The sequence below is a fragment of the Crinia signifera genome, chromosome 19 (genome assembly GCF_055691185.1).
Source record: "Crinia signifera chromosome 19, ASM5569118v1, whole genome shotgun sequence".
Classification (NCBI taxonomy): domain Eukaryota; kingdom Metazoa; phylum Chordata; class Amphibia; order Anura; family Myobatrachidae; genus Crinia; species Crinia signifera.
In genome coordinates, this window is record NC_139226.1 from 138,216,751 (window position 1) to 138,242,249 (window position 25,499).

A 25,499-nucleotide genomic window follows, 5' to 3' on the forward strand; every position below is an offset into this window, starting at 1 on the left:
ACATTTTAAAAGATACACAGATGGAGCTAATTAGCTAATTGTGATTCTGTGAGGAGACCTGCAAAACATGCACTGTTGGTAGCTCTCGAGGACTAGGGTTGGCTACCCCAGGACTAGTTGAATAATTCTGTTAATGGTTTTACCAGCTCCCCTTTAAGCTCAGGGAGGCATTGTATAGGAGTATATTGAGGAGGGGGCACAGGGAGGCACTGTATAGTAGTATAGTGAAGAGGGGGTACAGTGAGGTATTGTATAGTAGTATAGTGGGGAGGGGGCACAGGGAGACACTGTATAGGAGTAGTATAGTGAAGAGGGGCACAGGGAGGCACTGTATAGTGGTATAGTGGGGAGGAAACACTGTATAATAGTATAGTAAGGAGGGGGCACAGGGAGGCACTGTATAGGACAGTGATGGTTAACCTGGACACTCCAGCTGTTGTTGAATTACACATCCCAGCATTCTCTGCTACAGTTTTGCTATTTGGCTATGCTAAAAATGATGTAGGACATGCTGAGATTGGTAGTTCAACAACAGCTGTAGTGTCAAGGTTAGCCATCACTGGTATAGGAGAAGTATAGTGAGGAGGGGGCATACGGAGGCACTGTATAGTGGTATAGTGAGGAGGGGGCACGGGGAGGCACTGTATAGGAGTAGTATTGTGAGGAGAGAACACAGGGAGGCACTGTAAAGGAATAATACAGTAAGGTGGATGCATACAGAGGCACTGTATAGTAGTATAGTGGAGAGGGGGCATAGGGAGGCATTGTATAGTGAAAATGGGGCACAGGGAAGTACTATATAGGAGTAGTATAGTAAGGAGGAGGCGCTGTATAGTGGGGAGGGGGCACAGGGAGGCATTGTATAGTGAAAATGGGGCACAGGGAAGTACTATATAGGAGTAGTATAGTAAGGAGGAGGCGCTGTATAGTGGGGAGGGGGCACAGGGAGGCATTGTATAGTGAAAATGGGGCACAGGGAACTACTATATAGGAGTAGTATAGCAAGGAGGAGGCACTGTATAGTTGTATAGTGGGGAGGGGACACAGGGAGGCACTGTATAGTAGTATAGTGGGGGTGGGCACAGGGAGGCATTTTATAGTGGAGAAGGGGCACAGGGAAACATTGTATAGTGGAGAGGGGCACAGGGAGGCATTGTAGTATAGTGAGGAGGGGCACAGGCAGGCACTGTATAGTAGTATTGTGGGGCGGGGCCACAGAGAGGCACTGTATAGTAGTATGGTGGGGAGGGGGCACAGGGAGGCATTTTATAGTGGAGAGGGGGCACATGGAGGCATTGTATATTAGTATAGAGGGGAGGGGGCACAGGGAGGCATTTTATATTAGTTTTGTGGTGCGGGGGCACAGGGAGGCACTGTATAGTAGTATGGTGGGGAGAGGGCACAGGGAGGCATTTTATAGTGGAGAGGGAGCACAGGGAGGCATTGTATAGTAGTATAGAGGGGAGGGGGCACAGGGAGGCATTGTATAGTAGTATAGTGGGGAGGGGGCACAGGGAGGCATTGTATAGTGGAGAGGGGGCACAGGGAGGCATTGTATAGTGGAGAGGGGGCACAGGGAGGCATTGTATAGTGCAGAGGGGGCACAGGGAGGCATTGTATAGTAGTATAGAGGGGAGGGGGCACAGGGAGGCATTGTATAGTAGTATAGAGGGGAGGGGGCAAAGGGAGGCATTGTATAGTGGAGAGGGGGCACAGGGAGGCATTGTATAGCGGAGAGGGGGCACAGGGAGGCATTGTATAGCGGAGAGGGGGCACAGGGAGGCATTGTATAGTGGAGTGGGGGCACAGGGAGGTACTATGTAGGAGTAATATAGTAAGGAGGGGGCACAGAGTGCAGGCTGTGCTGTGGGTGTAACAGGTGCAGCAATCCCCTTTGGGGACAGGGCACGGTATGAGGGAGGCTTGCTCTCCCCGGTATGAAGACCCCTCCCCGCCCCCTCACCTCCCGGAGACCGAGCCCCGCGCTCACCTGGACAGGAGGCTCAGCCTGATCCGAGGAGGCCATTTTCTCAGACCCCATCAATCAACTGCAGAGCGTACAACATCAGCAAAGCAAGCTCAGCAGACCAGAGCAGTCAAGTGCCGAGTGCCCGTCTTAGTCTGTCAAAGGGCCTGCGCTAAGCACGTGTGTTTAATGGGCTCCGTGCACTGTTAGGGGTGCACCATGCTGCACATGTGTGTGCGTATATGATGGGCTCAGTGTCAATGGTTTTGTAGCTTCAGTCAGTGACAGAGGTGCACATGTATGTGTATGTGACAGCTTCAGACAGTGACAGGGGTGCACATGTATGTGACAGCTGCAGTCAGTAATGGGGTGCACATGTATGTAACGCTTCAGTCGTGTCAGAGGTACACATGTATGGGATGGCTGCGGTCAGTGACGGGTGCACGTGTATGTAACGCTTCAGTCAGTGACGGGTGCACGTGTATGTGACGGCTGCGGTCAGTGACAGGGGTGCACATGTATGTGACAGCTTCAGTCAGTGACGGGTGCACATGTATGTGACAGCTTCAGTCAGTGACGGGTGCACATGTATGTGACAGCTTCAGTCAGTGACAGGGGTGCACATGTATGTGACAGCTTCAGTCAGTGACAGGGGTGCACATGTGACAGCTTCGGTCAGTGACAGGAGTGCACATGTATGTCACAGCTGCAGTCAGTGACAGGGGTGCACATGCGACGGCTTCGGTCAGTGACAGTGGTGCACATGTATGTGACAGCTTCGGTCAGTGACAGGGGTGCACATGTATGTGACAGCTTCGGTCAGTGACAGGGGTGCACATGTATATGACAGCTTCAGTCAGTGACAGAGGTGCACATGTATGTGACGGCTGTGGTCAGTGACAGGGGTGCACATGTATGTGATGGCTTTGGTCAGTGACAGGGGTGCACATGTATGTGATGGCTTTGGTCAGTGACAGGGGTGCACATGTATGTGACGGCTGCGGTCAGTGATGGGTGCACATGTATGTGACGGCTGCGGTCAGTAACAGCGGTGCACATGTATGTGACTGCTGCGGTCAGTGACAGGGGTGCACATGTATGTGACGGCTGCGATCAGTGACAGGGGTGCACAAGTATGTGAAGGTTGCGGTCAGGGGTGCACATGTATGTGACAGTTGCAGACAGTGTCACATGTGTGATGGCTTTAGTTTAATGTCACTGGTGCACGTGTCTGTGTGTTGTGCTGTCAGGGGGTGCACATGTATGTGCGGTGCCCGGGTGCACAAGTGTGTGTGTGGCTTTAGTGTCGCTGGTGCACATGCATATCTCCCAACATGACCCCCTCCATGTGGGACACAATTCTCTGTTCCTGGACGTCCAGGAATAGAGCACTGTGTCCCTCATGGACAGGGTCATGTTGGGAGGTATGCACATGTGTGTCTTATGGCCTCTGTGTTAGGGGTGCACATGTGTGTGATGGCTTCAGTGTCAGGAGTGCACGTGTGTGTCCGCTGGCCTCAGTGTCAGGGATGCAGTGTATATTGGGATACAGGCCAGGGGCTCAGTGTGTTACTATATGAGGTAATAGCAGTGTATATGGGAATATAGGGACTCAGGGTGTTACTATATGGGGTAATAGCAGTGTATATGGGGGATATAGGGGCTCAGGGTGTTAATATATGGGGTAATAGCAGTGTATATGGGGATACAGGTGTTCAGGGTGTTACTATATGAGGTAATAGCAGTGTATATGGGGATACAGGGGCTCAGTGTGTTACTATATGAGGTAATAGCAGTGTATATGGGGATACAGGGGCTCAGTGTGTTACTATATGAGGTAATAGCAGTGTATATGGGGATACAGGTGCTCAGAGTGTTACTATATGAGGTAATAGCAGTGTATATGGGGATACAGGGGCTCAGTGTGTTACTATATGAGGTAATAACAGTGTATATGGGGGATACAGGTGCTCAGGGTGTTACTATATGGGGTAATAGCAGTGTATATGGGGATATAGGGGCTCAGGGTGTTACTATATGAGGTAATAGCAGTGTATATGGGGATATAGGGGCTCAGGGTGTTACTATATGAGGTAATACCAGTGTATATGGGGGATACAGGCGCTCAGGGTGTTACTATATGAGGTAATAGCAGTGTATATGGGGGATACAGGCGCTCAGGGTGTTACTATATGAGGTAATAGCAGTGTATATGGGGATATAGGGGCTCAGTGTGTTACTATATGAGGTAATAGCAGTGTATATGGGGATACAGGGGCTCAGTGTGTTACTATATGGGGTAATAGCAGTGTATATGGGGATATAGGGGCTCAGGGTGTTACTATATGAGGTAATAGCAGTGTATATGGGGATACAGGTGCTCAGGTGTTACTATATGGGGTAATAGCAGTGTATATGGGGATATAGGGGCTCAGAGTGTTACTATATGAGGTAATAACAGTGTATATGGGGATACAGGGGCTCAGTGTGTTACTATATGAGGTAATAGCAGTGTATATGGGGATATAGGGGCTCAGGGTGTTACTATATGGGGTAATAGCAGTGTATATGGGGGATACAGGGGCTCAGGGTGTTACTATATGGGGTAATAGCAGTGTATATGGGGATACAGGAGCTCAGGTGTTACTATATGGGGTAATAGGTGTATATGGGGATATAGGGGCTCAGGGTGTTACTATATGAGGTAATAGCAGTGTATATGGGGATACAGGGGCTCAGGGTGTTACTATATGGGGTAATAGCAGTGTATATGGGGATACAGGAGCTCAGGGTGTTACTATATGAGGTAATAGCAGTGTATATGGGGATATAGGGGCTCAGGGTGTTACTATATGGGGTAATAGCAGTGTATATGGGGATACAGGTGCTCAGAGTGTTACTATATGGGGTAATAGCAGTGTATATGGGGATACAGGGGCTCAGGGTGTTACTATATGAGGTAATAGCAGTGTATATGGGGATACAGGAGCTCAGGGTGTTACTATATGAGGTAATAGCAGTGTATATGGGGGATATAGGGGCTCAGGGTGTTACTATATGAGGTAATAGCAGTCTATATGGGGATACAGGTGCTCAGGGTGTTACTATATGAGGTAATAGCAGTGTATATGGGGATACAGGTGCTCAGGGTGTTACTATATGAGGTAATAGCAGTGTATATGGGGATACAGGTGCTCAGGGTGTTACTATATGAGGTAATAGCAGTGTATATGGGGGATATAGGGGCTCAGGGTGTTACTATATGAGGTATCAGCAATCAATGTATATGGGGGTAGTGCAGGATGTCAGGGGATATCATTATATGTGGGACAGTGAGTGGGTGCTAGAAGAAGAGGATACAGGTCCCCGGCTGTCCCCTCTCTGGGTGCTGCTTTTCCAGCGATCACATTTGTCAAGCTGTCAGTCCCCCGGACTACATGTCCCGGCAGGCTCTGCGTGCGGAATGCGGAAGCGTCTGGCTGACATGCGACATCCTGCCTCAGGTCAGGTGGCGGCGGCTGTAGAAGAGTGAGTGACCCGCAGACCCGGCGGCCGGAGATATGAAGCGCTGTGTGGTCAGTGTGAGGGGCAGGAAGGACAAGCACGGGGTGGCCGCCGCTTCCCTGCAGGAGCTCAGTGACAAAGGTCAGAGCCATACACCTGTACTGCCACACACACACCCCCCATGGTCCTGGTGGCCTCTGCCCTCCCTTCCACCATACCTAACGCCCCACTGCTGGTGATTGTTCCCATCTGCCGCCTGAGGAACAGCTTAGGACAGGGTTTCCCAAACCGTGTGCACTCACACCCTGGGGTGCCTTGGGTTGGTGGTCCAGGACCAAGTCCAATTATTTATGACCAAAGTGACAGGGAAACCAGTGCTTGTGGCTTCCAGTAATGAGCCATGTGGACACACAGAAGGAAATCCTTTCCCTCACCACATAACTGGTCCCATAGATGACATATAAACACAAATTACGGTACTTATGTAGTAGCCGGGCACCCAATTGACATACGTATGGCACATGCAATGCGATTTCCCTATGTAATTATTCACATCACTCAGGCCGCGGGTGGGATGCGATGCACCGCATGCGATTTTATAGGGTGTGATGCCATTGACTTTGCTATACATTTGTATGAGATGCAATGAGATTTAGGCCCCCCCCCCATTATCCACGCCACCCCAAAGAGTGGTGAGCTGCGGCGGAACGCTTCCTCCAGACCTTTTCATACCCCCACTTTCCACGTTGGCGTGGAGTTGATTTTATATAGTGTGGCGAGCGCAGCGAGCCCGAAGCGTGGCGAGCGGACACGGAATACATGTAAGGTAATCCGCGTCCCCTCGTGGGGCTCGCTGTGCTCGCCACACTATATAATCAACTCTACGCTGACGTGGATAGTGGGGGTATGAAAAGTTCGGGAGGACGCATTCCACCGCCGCTCGCTACACTCGCCACGCTTCAAGGTGGCGTGGATAGTGGGGGTGTGCCTAAACCTCATTGCATCTCACACAAATGTATAGCAAAGTCAATAGCATCGCACCCTATGAAATCGCATGCGATTGTGCGATGCGATGCGATGCGATTTTCTTACGCAGAATCGCCCACTCAGCTATTTGCTGAGTGGGCGCCCGACTACTACATAAGTACCCAAATTACTTCATTTAATGTTTTTCTAAATGACTCAATAGGAAACCTTTGGCCTAGTGGTGCCGCGAAAAAAGTTCTGATACTCTAGGGCGCCGTGATTCTAATATGTTTGGTAACCCACTGGCCCACATATAGGCCCTTATTCAGATCTGATCGCAGTACAAATTTGTTCTCAAAATGGGAAAAACCATGTGCACTGCAGGTGGGGAAGATGTAACGTGTGCAGAGAGAGTTAGATTTGTGTGAGAATTTTGTTTCTGTGCAGGGTAAATACTGGCTGCATTATTTTTACACTGCAATTTAGATTTCAGTTTCAAAACACCCCACCCAAATGTAACTCTCTCTGCACATGTTACGTCTGCCCCACCTGCAGTGCACATGGTTTTGCGATCAGATCTGAATAAGGGCCGTAGTGGAGAAGGTGCGGAGCACCTTGTATTATTATTTAGATGCCCCAATGTGCTTTGACGGTTTCATCCACACCCTCAGTTTTCATAAATCATCCAGTACCCTGACCTGCTTTCTTATTGTACATCTGGCGTGGTACTACATGTCCCAGCATGCCATCGCTGGCTCCCTAGCTGTTGTAGAACTACATGCAGTCCACGTAACAATCCGCAGGTTCCCTAAGGTATACCCAAGTCCTCATTATGCCGGTGCCATTCCTACCCACTGGTGCGATCCACCTGACTCACTGAATATGTCTGTGTTTAGGTCAGACCTGGCGATGCGCGAATTATGCTGATTTCCCCGCCCCAAGCATTGGGCCAAGCGGGAATTGCCCCAATAGCTGCCTATTGTATAGGCCCCATAAGCCCTGTTTATACAGAGTGAGGAAACAAAAACCTAAAGGGTAACAAAAAAGGCATGAATGCTATTCAGAATGTCCGTACTTAATATAAAAGTGCATGGAACTGTTAGAAACTTCGGAGGGAACCAGCTGCTAGCCTATCCAAACTATGGCCCTCCAGCTGTTGTGAAACTACACATCCCATCATGCCTTGCCACAGTTTTGCTATTAGGGAATGCTAAAACTATGGCAATGCATGCTGGGATGTGTAGTTTCACAACAGCTGGAGGGCCACAGTTTGGACATGCCTGCTTTAGGGTAAACGGTCGGATGGCGGCCTTCATTCCTGACAGACATTTGCTGTGGATTTCTAAAGTGTCACATGACTCAGCGGCTCATTTCCTGCGCTATCGCTGTGATTTCCTGACGAAGCTCGCTCTCATTGGTCTGGCTACGCTAACGAGACGATCTTCCATTACTGGGTGGAAAATACTCTCCATCTGTAGTGCGCTGTCTACAGTCATCCACCATGAACTGAAGGTGGCTACACACCAAGAACTGCGCTCTCACGTTATGTACTAACATTCTGAATGCCAGGTTTTGCTGGTATCTCTGTGTGACTTATGGCGATTGCTTCATGGGTCTAATTGCTGTATAAAGTATTTATAGTTCCCTGACTCCTGATCCGGGCCGGGAATGAGATAGATGGAATTGTCTTACAATGATGAAGCGTACATCTATACATATGACCGTATATATGGGGCATAATTAATGTCCGCACTTAATATTACATGTTACTGTTTATATGCGTGACTCACTGTACAACAGGTGGACGTGGAAACAGAGGGGACTTTGGATCCACATTACTCACACCTCAGTGTTGGCCTGGCCACCGTCCAGATGTAATGACTATGTATAAAAAATTTCATCTGGATAATGGCCTTTATTATCTCAGGTATAAAATATGTGGAAAGGAGCAGTTTTTGCATCCATGTCAACAACCCCATATACGTTCAGTGTTTGCACACACAGCAAATCGATGTGTAATAAATGTCTGTGTCCCCGTTACCCCTCTCGCTCCTGTAGTGTAGTCTGAGAATCAGTGTCCCCCCTCATCTGTGTCCCCGTTACCCCTATTGCTCCTGTAGTGTAGTCTGAGAATCACAGTGTCCCCCCTCATCTGTGTCCCCATTAGCAATTGCACTCCTGCAGTTGGGCCCTTCACCGGATCCGTGTACCCTTGTGCTGGCAGAAGATGGGACCATTGTGGAGGATGAAGATTACTTCCTCTGCTTACCCGAAGACACAGAGTTTGTGATGCTAATTGGAGACAAGAAATGGGCATCCAGCTCTGTAGGTATGTGTCAGCTGCAACAAGTATCCTATATGTACAAAGCTATGAGGACAGGGCTGCATTTGACAAGGACAGTGACATAATGGAGGCAGCAGGAAGCCACAGACTGAGAGTTATACAGTGGGAGGAGCAGGGTCCCCAGCAGCACAGAGTATATCAGGAGATGAGTGATGTGTCAGTGAGGACAGGGCTGCATGTGACAGGAGCAGTGACATGATGTGAGGAGGGGAATGGAGGCAGCAGGAAGCCACAGACTGAGAGTTATATAGTGGGAGAAGCAGGGTCCGCAGCAGCACATAGTATATCAGGAGATGAGAGATGTGTCAGTGAGGACAGGGCTGCATGTGACAGGGATGGTGACATAATGTGAGGAGGGGGATGGAGGCAGCAGGAAGCCACAGACTGATAGTTATATAGTGGGAGGGGCAGGGTCCCCAGCAGCACAGAGTATATCAGGAGATGAGTGATGTGTCAATGAGGACAGGGCTGCATGTGACAGGGATGGTGACATAATGTGAGGAGGGGGATGGAGGCAGCAGGAAGCCACATACTGATAGTTATATAGTGGGAGGGGCAGGGTCCCCAGCAGCACAGAGTATATCAGGAGATAAGTGATGTGTCAGTGAGGACAGGGCTGCATGTGACAGGTGCAGTGACATGATGTGAGGAGGGGAATGGGGGCAGTAGGAAGCCACATACTGAGAGTTATATAGTGGGAGGAGCAGGATCCCCAGCAGCACAGAGTACATCAGGAGATGAGTGATGTGTCAGTGAGGATAGGGCTGCATGTGACAGGGGTAGTAACATGATGTGAGGAGGGGAATGGGGGCAGCAGGAAGCCACAGACTGAGCGTTATATAGTGGGAGGAGCAGGGTCCCCAGCAGCACAGAGTATATCAGGAGATGAGTGATGTGTCAGTGAGGACAGCGCTGCATGTGACAGGGGCAGTGACATGATGTGAGGAGGGGAATGGGGGCAGCAGGAAGCCACAGACTGAGAGTTATATAGTGGGAGGAGCAGGGTCCCAGCAGCACAGAGTATATCAGGAGATGAGTGATGTCACTGAGGACAGGGCTGCATGTGACAGAGACGGTGACATAATGTAGACGACAAATAAAGGGAAGCATCAGCAATCGGTAAGCTTTTGTGTATGTGCCTGTTTGTCAGACGGAGGCACGGCGTGGTTGGCCCGGGAATCCATTGACATGGATGATACAGATAGCGGACAGCTTTCAAAATGGAAAGTGATTGCTGCACAGTTGAGGGAAAACCTGTCTAACATCATTCTACTGTCAGAGTCTGACTTCCAGGTATGTGTAACCCTCTCTGTGCTGCTTTCCCCATCTCATTCTGTACACTGGCAGCTCATACAGTGTCTGTGCATGTCCTGAGTCTGACTTCCAGGTATGTGTAACCCTCTCTGTGCTGCTTTCCCCATCTCATTCTGTACACTGGCAGCTCATACAGTGTCTGTGCATGTCCTGAGTGACTTCCAGGTATGTGTAACCCTCTCTGTGCTGCTTTCCCCATCTCATTCTGTACACTGGCAGCTCATACAGTGTCTGTGCATGTCCTGAGTCTGACTTCCAGGTATGTGTAACCCTCTCTGTGCTGCTTTCCCCATCTCATTCTGTACACTGGCAGCTCATACAGTGTCTGTGCATGTCCTTCGTTGTCTTGTCCTTTATTCTAGGTGTGATTGTATAAAAATGTAGCGATGATAAAGACTTATTTTTACAAGGTGCACATCACTATCTGGCCTTTGGAAACTACACAAGCTCACAGCGGCAGTATGGGGGGGTAATCCCTGAGCGGACCATGGTGGACTATCCACTGGACAGTGTATGAGTTAGACACGTTTTGTCTGTCTGGGCGTGCTATATAAGTGCATTTATACCAGCCTGGATGCATGTCGTCACAAAAGTGCATCTACACAGATTCTTATTGGGGATCACTTCAGGAGAAGGCAGCAAACGCATTATAATCAGTCTTACACCGGCACTGGAAGACGGACAAAGTTGACAAAAGAACATAGGATGGTTCCCAACCTCTCCCATGTCTCCGTATCTCCTGTAAAGAACATAGGATGGTTCCCAACCTCTCCCATGTCTCCGTATCTCCTCTAAAGAACATAGGATGGTTCCCAACCTCTCCCATGTCTCTGTATCTCCTGTGAAGAACATAGGATGGTTCCCAACCTCTCCCATGTCTCCGTATCTCCTGTAAAGAACATAGGATGGTTCCCAACCTCTCCCATGTCTCCGTATCTCCTCTAAAGAACATAGGATGGTTCCCAACCTCTCCCATGTCTCTGTATCTCCTGTGAAGAACATAGGATGGTTCCCAACCTCTCCCATGTCTCTGTATCTCCTGTGAAGAACATAGGATGGTTCCCAACCTCTCCCATGTCTCTGTATCTCCTGTGAAGAACATAGGATGGTTCCCAACCTCTCCCATGTCTCTGTATCTCCTGTAAAGAACATAGGATGGTTCCCAACCTCTCCCATGTCTCCGTATCTCCTGTAAAGAACATAGGATGGTTCCCAACCTCTCCCATGTCTCCGTATCTCCTGTAAAGAACATAGGATGGTTCCCAACCTCTCCCATGTCTCCGTATCTCCTGTAAAGAACATAGGATGGTTCCCAACCTCTCCCATGTCTCTGTATCTCCTGTAAAGAACATAGGATGGTTCCCAACCTCTCCCATGTCTCCGTATCTCCTGTAAAGAACATAGGATGGTTCCCAACCTCTCCCATGTCTCCGTATCTCCTGTAAAGAACATAGGATGGTTCCCAACCTCTCCCATGTCTCCGTATCTCCTCTAAAGAACATAGGATGGTTCCCAACCTCTCCCATGTCTCTGTATCTCCTCTAAAGAACATAGGATGGTTCCCAACCTCTCCCATGTCTCCGTATCTCCTGTAAAGAACATAGGATGGTTCCCAACCTCTCCCATGTCTCCGTATCTCCTCTAAAGAACATAGGATGGTTCCCAACCTCTCCCATGTCTCTGTATCTCCTCTAAAGAACATAGGATGGTTCCCAACCTCTCCCATGTCTCCGTATCTCCTGTAAAGAACATAGGATGGTTCCCAACCTCTCCCATGTCTCCGTATCTCCTGTAAAGAACATAGGATGGTTCCCAACCTCTCCCATGTCTCCGTATCTCCTGAAAAGAACATAGGATGGTTCCCAACCTCTCCCATGTCTCCGTATCTCCTGTAAAGAACATAGGATGGTTCCCAACCTCTCCCATGTCTCTGTATCTCCTGTAAAGAACATAGGATGGTTCCCAACCTCTCCCATGTCTCTGTATCTCCTGTAAAGAACATAGGATGGTTCCCAACCTCTCCCATGTCTCCGTATCTCCTGTAAATAACATAGGATGGTTCCTAACCTCTCCCATGTCTCCGTATCTCCTGTAAAGAACATACGATGGTTCCCAACCTCTCCCATGTCTCTGTATCTCCTGTAAAGAACATACGATGGTTCCCAACCTCTCCCATGTCTCTGTATCTCCTGTAAAGAACATACGATGGTTCCCAACCTCTCCCATGTCTCTGTATCTCCTGTAAAGAACATACGATGGTTCCCAACCTCTCCCATGTCTCTGTATCTCCTGTAAAGAACATAGGATGGTTCCCAACCTCTTCCATGTCTCCGTATCTCCTGTAAAGAACATAGGATGGTTCCCAACCTCTCCCATGTCTCTGTATCTCCTCTAAAGAACATAGGATGGTTCCCAACCTCTCCCATGTCTCCGTATCTCCTCTAAAGAACATAGGATGGTTCCCAACCTCTCCCATGTCTCTGTATCTCCTGCAGATTCTCATTGATGTTCCGACTGAAGAGCTCAGTAGAGAGATGGCTGTGGCTCCCATCAAGGCTGAAATGCTGAAAGATACCCTCCAGGGCCTGCTGGACCGCCGGGAGGAGGAACGCCAGTCTAAGGAGCTGCTGCAGCTCTATCTGACCGCCGTGACAAAAGATGAAACTGACGGTCGCAATGTAACAGGTAAGGGACAGGTGAAGGAGGGATTAGTACGGCATGTGACGGAAGAGGAGGGGCCAGTAATAATACGACATGTGACGTGGGTGGGGTGAGGGACTTGTAGTACGGCCTGTGGGATGGTAGTGCCTTGTAATATGACTCCTTTTCATGTCCGTACCAGAGAATGACAGCGTTGCTGAAGCAGACAGGAAGCAGAGCAGATCGGGGACAGAGGACAGAAAGAGCCAACTCTCCAGCAACATAATTACAATCCTGAGGAAGAAGAAGTTGCCGCATCTCAGCTTATCAAATGAGCAGCTAGAAGTGAGTACGGCGGCATCCCAGTCCTTACAGCTAGAACCACAAATCCCAGCGTGCCATCCTAGGCCTTACTGTATAGAAACGTGGTTATGAGTTACTCTGCATATAGCACCATCTCTGTATATCATCCATAGATGCCCGTGTATTGTAGCCATCCTCTATTGGGGAGTCATATTTAAACCAATCATTTCATAGATAGAAATTATTATAAGAGTAGTGAAAAGTTTTGGCCAATGAGCCGTCGGCTCTCATTGTGTAAGATGAAAGGCAGAAAGTTACTAGTTGCTGTGGGCAGCGCCGTGTTTTACCTGTGACACAGCGCAGGATAAATGTCTGATGTAACTGTTGCTATGGTTTCTGCAGGCGGTCTGTGCACAGGACGCTGATGCTTTGTCAGCGGAGTTGAATTGGACTCCGGAAAACGTCCGGCGCATGCAGACGACCTGCGCGGAGCAGCTACACCTACGCTACGAGCAAGTGCAGTGTATGAACTCGCTGTCAAGTGTATCACCGAGAAAGAGGAAAAATGTGCCCTAGGATCGGGGAGAAGCGGAGGCAAAGTCACCACAGAGGTTGGGTACATGCCTCAGCCATAGTGGGACATGGCCGCACCCACCTAGGACATTATAAACTGTGCGACAAGCAGAGGCTGTTTCCTATAAATGTGAAGAGCGCTATCGTTTTACGGACGTGTTTGTGTGTATTGGTAACACCGAAGTCTCAGATTTGCTGCATGTTCTAATTAGAGCTGCAGATGTAAAGCTGAAGTGATGATGTCACAGCTACCCTCTGATGTCACTAGTTTCTCTTTATAACATTATGGTTTACATGGAATTACAGTGTGTTACTGGTATATTTTACATGGGATTCATCGAATACTGATTCCAGCTATAGGTACTTTTTATTACTATTATGTGCAATTTTTTATTGGTGTAAAAATGTAGCTTAACCCTTTGAGTGCTAACTATCTCTGTGCAAAATATCCACTAACAATCCCAGCGTCGCTCACATTTGTTCCATAAATCCAATAAAAAATGTGTGTAAAATAAGGTATTTCCCAGATAAGGTGACATTACCGGTCATTCTGATGTATATAAATGTTTGCTTGGCAGTTTTCACACCAATATTGATATTCACTTGGCACTTCTAGGGTTAAGGTTTGTCCCTGATTTATGTACATAGAATGCTGCACAAGAGTTTCTATTTTTGGGATATTTTCATCTTAATAAATATTCTTGGATATTATCAGACTCCCTTTAATCTCAGCAACAGTTCCATATTTACTTTGCTGCAGAAATCAAACTGTTGCAAATCACACTATAAATGGAAGTCAATCGGTGAGAGCTGGGAGAATGAGGTAGGTGATGGAGCGTTACACCGGGGCTGTGGGCAGGTAGCTGATGGAGCGTTATACCGGGGCTGTGGGCAGGTAGCTGATGGAGCGTTATACCGGGGCTGTGAGCAGGTAGCTGATGGAGCGTTATACCGGGGCTGTGAGCAGGTAGCTGATGGAGCGTTATACCGGGGCTGTGGGCAGGTAGCTGATGGAGCGTTATACCGGGGCTGTGAGCAGGTAGCTGATGGAGCGTTATACCGGGGCTGTGAGCAGGTAGCTGATGGAGCGTTATACCGGGGATGTGAGCAGGTAGCTGATGGAGCGTTACACCGGGGCTGTGGGCAGGTAGCTGATGGAGCGTTATACCGGGGCTGTGAGCAGGTAGCTGATGGAGCATTATACCGGGGCTGTGGGCAGGTAGCTGATGGAGCGTTATACCGAAGCTGTGGGAAGGTAGCTGATGGAGCGTTATACCGGGGCTGTGGGCAGGTAGCTGATGGAGCGTTATACCGGGGCTGTGGGCAGGTAGCTGATGGAGCGTTATACCGGGGCTGTGGGCAGGTAGCTGATGGAGCAATATACCGGGGCTGAGGGCAGGTAGCTGATGGAGCGTTATACCGGAGCTGTGAGCAAGTAGCTGATGGAGCGTTATACCGGGGCTGTGGGCAGGCAGCTGAAGGAGCGTTACACCGGGGCTGTGGACAGGTAGCTGATGGAGCGTTATACCGGGGCTGTGAGCAGGTAGCTGATGGAGCGTTATACCGGGGCTGTGGGCAGGTAGCTGATGGAGCGTTATACCGGGGCTGTGGGCAGGTAGCTGATGGAGCGTTATACCGGGGATGTGGGCAGGTAGCTGATGGAGCGTTATACCGGGGCTGTGGGCAGGTAGCTGATGGAGCGTTATACCGGGGCTGTGGGCAGGTAGCTGATGGAGCATTATACCGGGGATGTGGGCAGGTAGCTGATGGAGCGTTATACCGGGGCTGTGAGCAGGCAGCTGATGGAGCGTTATACCGGGGCTGTGAGCAGGCAGCTGATGGAGCGTTATACCGGGGCTGTGGGCAGGTAGCTGATGGAGCGTTATTCCGGGGCTGTGGGCAGGTAGCTGATAGAGCGTTATACCAAGGGAATGTGAGCAGGTAGCTGATGGAGCGTTATATGGGGTCTGTGGGTAGGCAGTTGATGGAGCGTTATACCAGGGCTGTGAGCGGGCACCTGTTGGAGCGTAATACGGAGGCTGTGAGCAAGTAGCTGATGGAGCATTATACTGGGGATGTGGGCAGGTAGCTGATGGAGCGTTATACGGGGCTGTAGGAAGGTAGCTGTTGGAGCGTTATGCCAGGGCTGTGGGCAGGTAGCTGATGGAGCGTTATATGGAGGCTGTGGGCAGGCAGCTGTTGAACCGTTATGTGCCGGGGCTTTGGGCAGGCAGCTGTTGGAGCATTATGCCGGGGCTGTGAGCAGGTAGCTGATGGACAGTTATACCTGGGCTGTGAGCAGGCAGCTGATGGAGCATTATACGGGGGCTGTGATCAGGCAGCTGTTGGAGCATTATACGGGGCTGTGGGCTGGCAGCTGATAGAGCGTTATTCCGGGGCTGTGAGCAGGTAGCTGTTGAAGCGTAGTATCGGGGCTGTGGGCAGGCAGCTGTTGGAGCGTAATACGGGGCTGTGGGCAGTCAGCTGTTGGAGCGTTATACCGGGGTTGTGAGCAGGTAGCTGTTGAAGTGTTGTACCGGGGCTGTGGGCAGGCAGCTGTTGGAGCGTTATACCGGGGCTGTGAGCAGGTAGCTGTTGAAGTGTTGTACCGGGGCTGTGGGCAGGCAGCTGTTGGAGTATTATGCCGGGGCTGTGAGCAGGCAGCTGTTGGAGCTGTATACCGGGGCTGTGAGCAGGTAGCGGCTCCCAGTACACACGCCCCAGTAAAGGCACTATTACTTTATGGTAACCTGGCCATATCTGCCAGCAATGACGGGAGAATTACAGTATGTACACTGATAATAAAACTGATTTATCGCTTAATGAAAAGTGCAGCAAATTGCTTGGCCAGGAAAGAGGACTCCGACATTACAGCGGCTACAAGAGTTTTATCTTTAATTCTATAGAATGTTAACAAAAATGCTGAAGCGGACAAAGCTAAGAAGGAATTAACCCGTGCAGGACATAACTCACAGCCGCCTTCCAAATGCTCTATTAATCAATTCTAAAAAGCCGGCCTGCGAATTAATTACTCTACATATGATTCATTTCTGTGTATATGGATCTGTAGGTTATTATGGAGAATGTTTCATTAGTTCCCGCTGTTGATTTCTCAGGCAGAATAGTATTTGGGGCGGTTATCACCGAATACAGGGATCTGCAAGTCACCGAGTCTTCACATTACAACCGACAGCGGCCCACGTGTCATAGGGGGATATTCAGACCTAATGGCTCCTCTTATCATTTCCAAAACCCAGCGATCAGATAGCCATGGGGTCAGGGAACTTTTTTACCTTTTATCCCAAAATATATTTAGATACGCCGATGTTACCCCCTTGATTTGAAAGGAAGGAAATCGTATAATTGTAATACACACTGTACCCCCAGAAACGGATGATATATATTCCTGCTAGTACGGTACACAGCCTGGCAGAGATTGGTGATGATTACCATGTATGGCTGTGTGTGGTACATTGTAATTATCATCATCATCATCAATGGGTGCCAGGCTGTGTGTGGTACATGGTATTTATCATCATCAATGGGTGCCAGGCTGTGTGTGGTATAGCCATTGATAATGTGACGTCCAGGCCACTATTAGTGTCAGTATTACAGTATGATATAGTGACAGTCTGTGCAATGTTTCCCCTAGACTAGAGATGGGTGTACACTGACAGGAGCCTATAACCAGGCAAAGAGACTTGGTGCCACAGCGGCAGTACAGAATGCGCGCTGCCGAGATGGTGCAGCAACTAGTTGTCTCTACTGAAGAGGCGGGGCCTGGGGCATCACGCAGTAAAGCGTGTTATGCACAGGGGTCTGACACACTGCACCATGCCAGGTCCTTGTACACTAAAGTACTGTAACACATACAGCCCGCACTGCTTCAGGTCCTTGTACACTACAGTACTGTAACACACACAGCCTGCACTGCATCAGGTCCTTGTACACTACAGTACTGTAACACACACAGCCCGCACTGCACTGCGTCAGGTCCTTGTACACTACAGTACTGTAACACACACAGCCTGCACTGCATCAGGTCCTTGTACACCACAGTACTGTAACACACACAGCCCGCAATGCACTGCGTCAGGTCCTTGTACACCACAGTACTGTAACACACACAGCCTGCACTGCGTCAGGTCCTTGTACACTACAGTACTTACTATAACATACACAGCCCGCACTGCACTGCGTCAGGTCCTTGTACACTACAGTACTGTAACACACACAGCCTGCACTGCGTCAGGTCCTTGTACACTACAGTACTTACTATAACACACACAGCCCGCACTGCACTGCGTCAGGTCCTTGTACACTACAGTACTGTAACACACACAGCCTGCACTGCATCAGGTCCTTGTACACCACAGTACTGTAACACACACAGCCCGCATTGCACTGCGTCAGGTCCTTGTACACCACAGTACTGTAACACACACAGCCCGCACTGCACTGCGTCAGGTCCTTGTACACCACAGTACTGTAACACACACAGCCCGCACTGCACTGTGTCAGGTCCTTGTACACCACAGTACTGTAACACACACAGCCCGCACTGCACTGCATCAGGTCCTTGTACACCACAGTACAGTAACACACACAGCCGGGCATGCATATAAAATTTTTATATAGATTCTATATGCAATGAAATGAAATTCCTGGGGGTAATGGACGGTCATGCTGCAGAGACAGAGCTGGTCATGTATATAGATTCATATGCCTTCAGCAGCGCTCCCGGGAGACACCCACAAAAGCCAGTTTTCTGCCAAATAACTTGTGTACAGCCAGCGATGAAAAAAGACGCTTTATTTTATCGCTGAATGGCCTCGCACATGCTCAGTGCACCGGAAACAATGGAGAACTTGGTGGTAAACACAGTTCTCAAACAAACCTCTACTGACATGCACTTTGAAACCTCCTTGATGAAGACTCAAGTAAGGGATGAAACGCGTCGGTGTCTGCAGACAGACCCAGATAAAGGCGATAATTCCCGGGACCTGCCAAGCCCTTGCCGAGTGCCAGTAACTGGCATCTTCAGTAAGCGCTTGTTTGAGAACTGTGTTCACCACCAAGTTCTGCATTGTTTCCGCTAATTCCCTATTGTGGATTCTGCTCTGGTTTTTCCTTGCTATTTTTTCATGTTCATGTCTTAGTAAATTGGATTACGCTATATTTGGCCTACTCTCTCCCATTTATATGTATGGATATGCTACCATTGGGAGTTGATGTATGCAAAACAATACATTTATAACCTACACACCAATCGGAGAGGCGGAGAAGAGGAGACCCCTATCCCCCACAAGGCGGAGAAGAGGAGACCCCTGTGTGCTATTCCCCCCCCCCCCCCCCTCTCTCTCTGAATATTGGTGAAGGGAACCTATTCTTATCTGTCTTGTTGGGTTATATGTACTTAGGACACCAGGCTTACAGTTATCCAGGCCTTGATATACACCAGAGGCGGAGATGAGGAGACGTCCATCCCCTACCAGGGATGTGTAGTAATTTCCCATTCTGAGCACCGGTGGCAGGAACACAATCTTCTGTACCTTGAACACTGTATTGTTACGTATTGGTTATATGGGCCTCTCTCCCTTAGCTGCCATATAACACAACACGTCACTTTTACAACCTTTGGATTAATCATAATATTTGTCCAACAAATCCAATAGGAAAAATAAATCTAAATATCTCCCAGTATATTGTGGCAGATGCCTGGTGAAGTGATACAGTGTCAGGTGATAATGCAGCAGCCAATCAACCCACAACTGTCATTTTTCAAGCCCAGCCTGTAACTTGACAGTTCGGAACTGACTGGCTTCTGCGTGATCACCGACCACTTTATCACTTCGCTTAGTACATCTGCCTGAGTGTTTATTGGATTGTCTGACATTTGTAGACATGTTATACTTGTGGGACATATTCTGACACTGAGATTCTATGATGAGCCAGTAACTGGTGTGGCCAGGTTTGGTGGTCGGCTCTGGGTCACGGCGATATATGTGATAAGGAAGCCCGATGTGATCAGTTGTGTGGCTGCAGCACAGTAACAGCACCTATACGTCGTTCCGGCCCATTAATGGGCGGAGCATTCTGTACGACCAGGTCGCACACCCTATATCCAGATCATGCAACGTAAATACGAAGCTTCTGTTATATATTATTATGCTTTATTGATACAACGGCACAAGGGATCCACAGCGCCCAGTTACACAGCACTGTACATAAATAGGCAAGAAAACAGTGACTTACAGTTCAGGACAAGTACAGGGTATATCACCAGATAGCACTGACATACTGTACACATCGGGGTTAAAGGGAGCATGGAGTAGGAGATGGTTTTAGTGAAGGTGCCCACACACGGATAGATTTTATGACCAATCCAATCTCTTGCACAATTTCCCTTGAAATCCAGAACACTCCTGGCCCCAAACAATATCATGCCCACACACAGAACGATTGATTAAACTAAGGTGCCCACACACGGTAAGATTTTTTTAACAATATGGCCGCTTCCGACCAATCGTTTACAACCTTTCCGTGTGTGGGCACGATCACAATCCAATGCACGCACCCGCCGGTCGTTCATCTAGCTCGCTGCCCCCTTCAGCAGACTTTCCGTCAATGAACAACCCATTGTGTATGATGTGGCCACATCGTTCCGTGTGCAGGCATAATGAACGATGCGACAATGACATGAAGGGGACAGCGGGACCTACGGGTGGGCGCCTTGGATCGTCCTCATGCCCACACTCGGAAAGGTTTTAAATGATTGGTTGATCCGATCGGTCAAAAACGGCCATATCATCTGAAATATCTTACGGTGTGTGGGCAGCTCAAGAGAAGGAAGGGCACGTGAGGGAGGAGGGTCCTGCTTGTAAGAGCTTACATTCACACCAATACGCCCCTTGGTGGGAGCGGCTACACGAAGATGACCTCATTACAACAAATAAACCCCTGAAAAAGGGTCCTACACTCATGTACAATGGATGGCATCTTCTCGGGTGACTTTTGCACGTTGATGCGTTTCATGCTCCTGTCAGTGAGCGCGTGATGTGGAGCGTGCTGGGCCTGTGAGCATGCAGTTTATGAAGTCACATACATCAGCAAAGGTTGGCGGACAAGGGTCTATCGCCACGGGAATTGCGCACCTACATGAGTCAGCAGGTAGAGAACGTCTTCCAGAAAAAGTTTTTGCACGCGGCCTTCTCCCTGCTCGCCTGTGTGTTATACATGGATCTCTGTGGCCTGTAGGGTAGCGCGGCTTCCTCGTTGTTTATCGCCGTCTCGCCGCTCTCAGAAGACGTCCAGTCAAACATTCCAGACAGGAGGCGGAGCAGGTCGCTTTTCTTCTCTTCATCCGTTTCCTGCAGCAATTATAAGGCGAGGAGAAGCACAGACCGGGTTACCATGGCCAAGCAATGACATTCTATTACATAAATGACTAGCAAAGGCGGTATATTACTGAGCGTCCCTACGTAACCAGGTCCATCGTGCCCTCTTCCACACATTCGCAGGAGGATGCCACATAACAAGTGATAGCAAACTGCGAGCCGGTCTGATTCGATATGCAGAAATTGGCTATGGGGATTGGTACGCAGTCAAGGATATGGGTATTGCAGGTGTGCGATGATAATGGCGGCCGTTTGTACACCGGGCAATAACCACATTTTTCTGTACGCACGCAAAGTGGATATAATTACTTCCAACTTGCGTCCCTCGCTGCTGCAGCCAGCGCCATTATGTCCTTGCAAGCCATGAATTTCAGCCCTTCTTATGGGGATCTAAGAATAAAAATACACTTTGCACCCTCTTGGTAAATATGATACAAAAGAGGGGACACTGGCTTTAGTTGTTAATAGGTTTTGGGCTGCAGATATTCCGTCCTGTCCTACGTGTTTGTTTTTCTCTCTCGAATTAGTCCAGACCCTTAAATATCGCAGCTCACATCGCGTCCCCAGCGTCACGGGAACGCATGAGTGATGGCGCAGCCTGACCGCAGCCAGGCGAGCTGATCCGTTACATTTGCTAAATCTTCTACAAATGGACAATTTTTCCTCCGCGGACGCCAGCGATGCCGTGATTTAAGTCTGTGGCATTTGATAATGATAAAATAAAATAATTTTACCTTTTTTTTTTTCACAGATGTTAGTAAAACAGGACAGAGAGAACAAATCATACGCCTAATTACTATCCAGCCCCATTATTTTTGTGTGACATCAGTGGTTCTTTAAATATGGGGGCTGTAACCTTCTCCACATCAGTCTGGAGGCAATTCAGAGGAAAATGACAGATTCTGACAGATAATGTACTGCCGGCTCCGCCGCTGCACTTCCCTCTACAATTTTAATGTAATAACCTGCTTTAATGGTCACATTTATGGACTGTTTCCTGGAACTTTTTCAAAAAAATGGAAAAAAAAAATGAAGTAAATGAATCTCTGAAACAGGAGCCTGTAAAACGAAGGGGATTTAATTAACTGTCCAGGGCGCAGCTGACATCCAATCGCAGAATTCCATCTTTCATATATAACTTCATTTTGCCATTGATTTCCTTTCAATTCACCTATTTCTTTTTTTTCTCAGATGCAGCCTCCTATTAGGTTAAACATATAAAGGCACTTATCTGGGAACCGCCGTGTTAGACGCGCTCGCTGGGGTAGACGCAAGTCGACATGGGAGCTATATTATCTTTGACCTTCTTGTCAGTTTTGCCTAATCTGACAAGTCGTCCCATAAATAAAGCATGGATACCGGATTAGCACTTGTGCTCCCGGAAACACAGCGGGGGCAGATCTCATTGTTAGTAATAAAGCAGCCATGTTTGGTACCAGGTTCAGGCCAGATGACAGCGATCACAGGAGGCTGTGGTGTATATAAGGTGTAACCGTGTCTTACTGAGCAGCCTCATAGTGGGGCAGACAATATGGCTGCTGCATGCAAGTACTGAGAGAGAACTCAGCAGATCATCTTGCATGAAAAATAAATTTTGTTAAGGTTGCTTTTTTAAATAAGTGCAATCATTTTTCTTTGCTATGCTCACATTGATAATTTGTTCCATTTCAAAATCTCTCTGGAGAGAAGACAAGTCCTGCTGCCTGCCACAGTAATGGGCCCCATACATCAGCAATCCCGATTTATGGATTTCTAGATCCAGGGATTTTTTGGCCAGATAAATGGATTTTACAATCTATCTGACTTTGCCCACACATTACAGATTTATTTCAGTGATCGGCAGATTTTTCATTCTAAAGATTGCATCTTCATATCTGGAAATTGCCCAATCGATTGCTGTTCATAATGTAAATAGATGAAGAAGACGAATTGGGAATGCCCACACATATAAAAAAGATCTGCAGATAATACCAGATTATTAAACATGTTTAAAAACCTGATTAAGCAATTGGCGATTTTTATTGGGATTGCCAAAAGGGGGAGCCCACACATCTAAAATAAATTGTGGCAATCATCTCCATATCTGAAAATTGTCACAATGAATTGCTGATGTATGGGGCCCTTTACAGGAGCTTGCTATCCAATGGCAGAGTGGGGATTTTACAGTGCAGACAGCTCAGAGGGGCAATGTCTCTCTGCTCACTACATGATGTGACTGTGGTTGCCATGGTAATTGCATAACATATTTTCCCCCCCTATGGCTGGTGCAGTGTTTTCATTTAACAATGGCCTCTTATGGCTGTGGGCCTGGTAGTGACCCCGCTTGCACACGCCCACGCCACTACCCAAAATGCCTATAGAACGTGCCATCTTTGTGTACACTAGCCCATTTCGGACGCCACCTGTACTAGCCACATCCGCGTCTTTGTGCGTATGCTGCGTGTAACGCCTGCGCTGCGGGATTCTGGGAAATGTGCGCCCAGCTGAAAAATACGCACAAATACGCAAACATCTGCATTGCACATTGGCGCTACGTGCTGCTCGGAATCTGGGCCAAAGACTAGATACATGGAAATACACTGATATCATACCGCCTGTAGTCCCGAGATAAGATGATCCCCAATATAAGATGCCGTGGTCATAACCCGTTATGCAGGACAAACCCGGGACAGGCACAGAACTCTGATTGAGACGCTGCTGTACGTTGGCATATATCTGATGTTATGGATGAGGACTCTGCGCTCATTCCGGTTATAACACAATAAGGAGCAGCTGGGAGCTAGAGTTACCATTGCTGCTATTGATCTATCATTAGGGTGACAGAGAAAGACGTAGCTGCTTCCATGTGGGCTCCTCACTATGTACACAGAGGCTCCCATCACTTCCTGCACTGGCAGCAATCACACAGATATCTCATCTCTACAGCCACAGGAATTCTACTGACAGCCGCAGCAAACGGCACCCTAGGCAAAACCTCTGCTTACTGCTCCCACACACACAAATACCGACTTTCCAGACCCTCAGGTGAACGTGTGGAGGCGGTGTCTTAGTTCAACACCTGCATTAATTCCTCAAGAACGCCTCATACTTCATTTGTGATAGATGCAGGAGGGCTCCCCAGATTCTGGGCCCCCTAGGTAGCTATAGCCAGCACCGTGGGCAGTTATCTGAACGCTGGATACACCAGGAGGCCAAAAGCTGTGCTCATGAAATAGTCATAGGGGGGTGAGGGATTCAGTTAGGTGCGAGTTTGCAGACTACTGGGCGCGCTTGCATCACTAAACTAGCGCACCCGAGAGACACAATTCATTTATTTGCAGTTTCTTATATAGCGCAGGAAATTCTGTTGCGCTTTCTAGAAATCACCTATTCGCACTCGCAGAGAGGCTGTAAACCACCTGGAGAAAGTGGGGAGAGTTTCCCGGATTCCCCAAAAAAGTGACAAGTTCATTAGCAGGACCATATAGAAGGCAGTTCCATTGTTTTAGGCATTCTATTTGTGCTTTGAAAGAAAAAAAGAAAAAAAATATGGTAAAAAGTGAACTTTTTAGGGCAATAAAATAAAAAAGTATAAAAAAAATGTTATTTGGGGACAATTGCGGCCAATTTTTTTTTCATTTTATTTTTTTCATTGAGAAGCAATTATTTACTGTAAATAAATTTGGGGCTGCATAAGCCAACACACACAACGCTCCTGGGGGGATTATTTAACTGTCATTATTGTCTCCATTATACTAATTGAAACATGTAAATAGTCATTAGGGAGAGTGTGTTTTTTGTGGGAAAGGGGGGTCCTAAAGCAAATCCAGACATTTGTTCCCTCAAAACAGATATTTGCCCGACCATTTTACCTGCACTGAGAGGTGCTAATAAAACCATTCGCCATTACTCTAAATAGAAGTGCGAGTTTGGAGTGTAAAGGTGGCCATACAGCTACAGATCGATTGTCAGATTGGGCTGGTTGGAACAAAATCCTGGTAATGGATGAGAGCAAATGAAAGTTGACCATTTGCTTTGAAATGCTGGAAAACTGCCAAAAACTGTCATTCAGATATTACCAGGTTTTAGTTCCAACCGGCCAGATCTGACAATCGATCTGTAGATGTATGGCCGGATTTATTTGCAGTGCAGCTGGGAAGTGGATGCAGCTTATGTTGATTGCCCCATTGTGAGTATGGATGATGCCATTCGCTATAGCAATGAGCCATCTCCCATCTTACAGCCTCCAGTGACTGCAGCGTGGAAAGACTACCATGGGCACAATGAGTGCCCCCAAAACCTTTGCCCATGGTACATACCATACTGCCACTTGTCACTCTGTAGTGTTGCTTGGGGACCGTAGACTTGACGGAGCAGCATGCCAGGAGGACCAGCAGGAGCTGTGTGGTGAACGTGGACTGGCACATGTCTGATTAGCAGTCTCTGGTGTAGCCTGTATCTGCAATCGTCACTCTTATATAGACAGATGGGCTAACACCTCAGCCAATGGGGC

General features: G+C 48.3%; 3 protein-coding genes across 4 annotated transcripts in view; 1 reads left to right on the plus strand and 2 right to left on the minus strand.

Moving 5' to 3' along the window:
• The window catches only part of PEX14 (peroxisomal biogenesis factor 14), a 111,183-nt gene extending 108,705 nt beyond the window's left edge, over nucleotides 1-2,478 (minus strand). Inside the window, exon 1 of the mRNA XM_083163488.1 lies at nucleotides 1,991-2,478. Within this exon, the coding sequence (XP_083019614.1) occupies nucleotides 1,991-2,041 (51 nt within the window). The 5' untranslated portion in view covers nucleotides 2,042-2,478. The remainder of the gene's footprint in view (nucleotides 1-1,990) is intronic.
• A 2,920-nt stretch (nucleotides 2,479-5,398) lies between these two features.
• On the plus strand, nucleotides 5,399-14,321 carry DFFA (DNA fragmentation factor subunit alpha). 2 transcript variants are annotated; one of them, XM_083163490.1, is made up of 6 exons: nucleotides 5,399-5,611; nucleotides 8,604-8,765; nucleotides 9,931-10,073; nucleotides 12,590-12,779; nucleotides 12,937-13,079; nucleotides 13,440-14,321. In XM_083163490.1, the coding sequence occupies exons 1-6, from the start codon at nucleotides 5,527-5,529 to the stop codon at nucleotides 13,611-13,613; spliced, it is 897 nt and encodes a 298-aa protein (XP_083019616.1). In that variant the 5' UTR covers nucleotides 5,399-5,526; the 3' UTR covers nucleotides 13,614-14,321. The 2 variants fall into 2 exon arrangements, with proteins under 2 accessions (XP_083019616.1, XP_083019615.1); XM_083163489.1 differs by lacking the exon at nucleotides 5,399-5,611 and adding an exon at nucleotides 5,620-5,760.
• A 6,452-nt stretch (nucleotides 14,322-20,773) lies between these two features.
• CORT (cortistatin) lies at nucleotides 20,774-25,413 on the minus strand. Its single transcript, XM_083161580.1, has 2 exons — nucleotides 25,306-25,413; nucleotides 20,774-20,980 (listed from the first exon to the last, which is right to left on the minus strand). The coding sequence occupies exons 1-2, from the start codon at nucleotides 25,411-25,413 to the stop codon at nucleotides 20,774-20,776; spliced, it is 315 nt and encodes a 104-aa protein (XP_083017706.1).
• Between the last annotated feature and the right edge of the window lie 86 nt (nucleotides 25,414-25,499).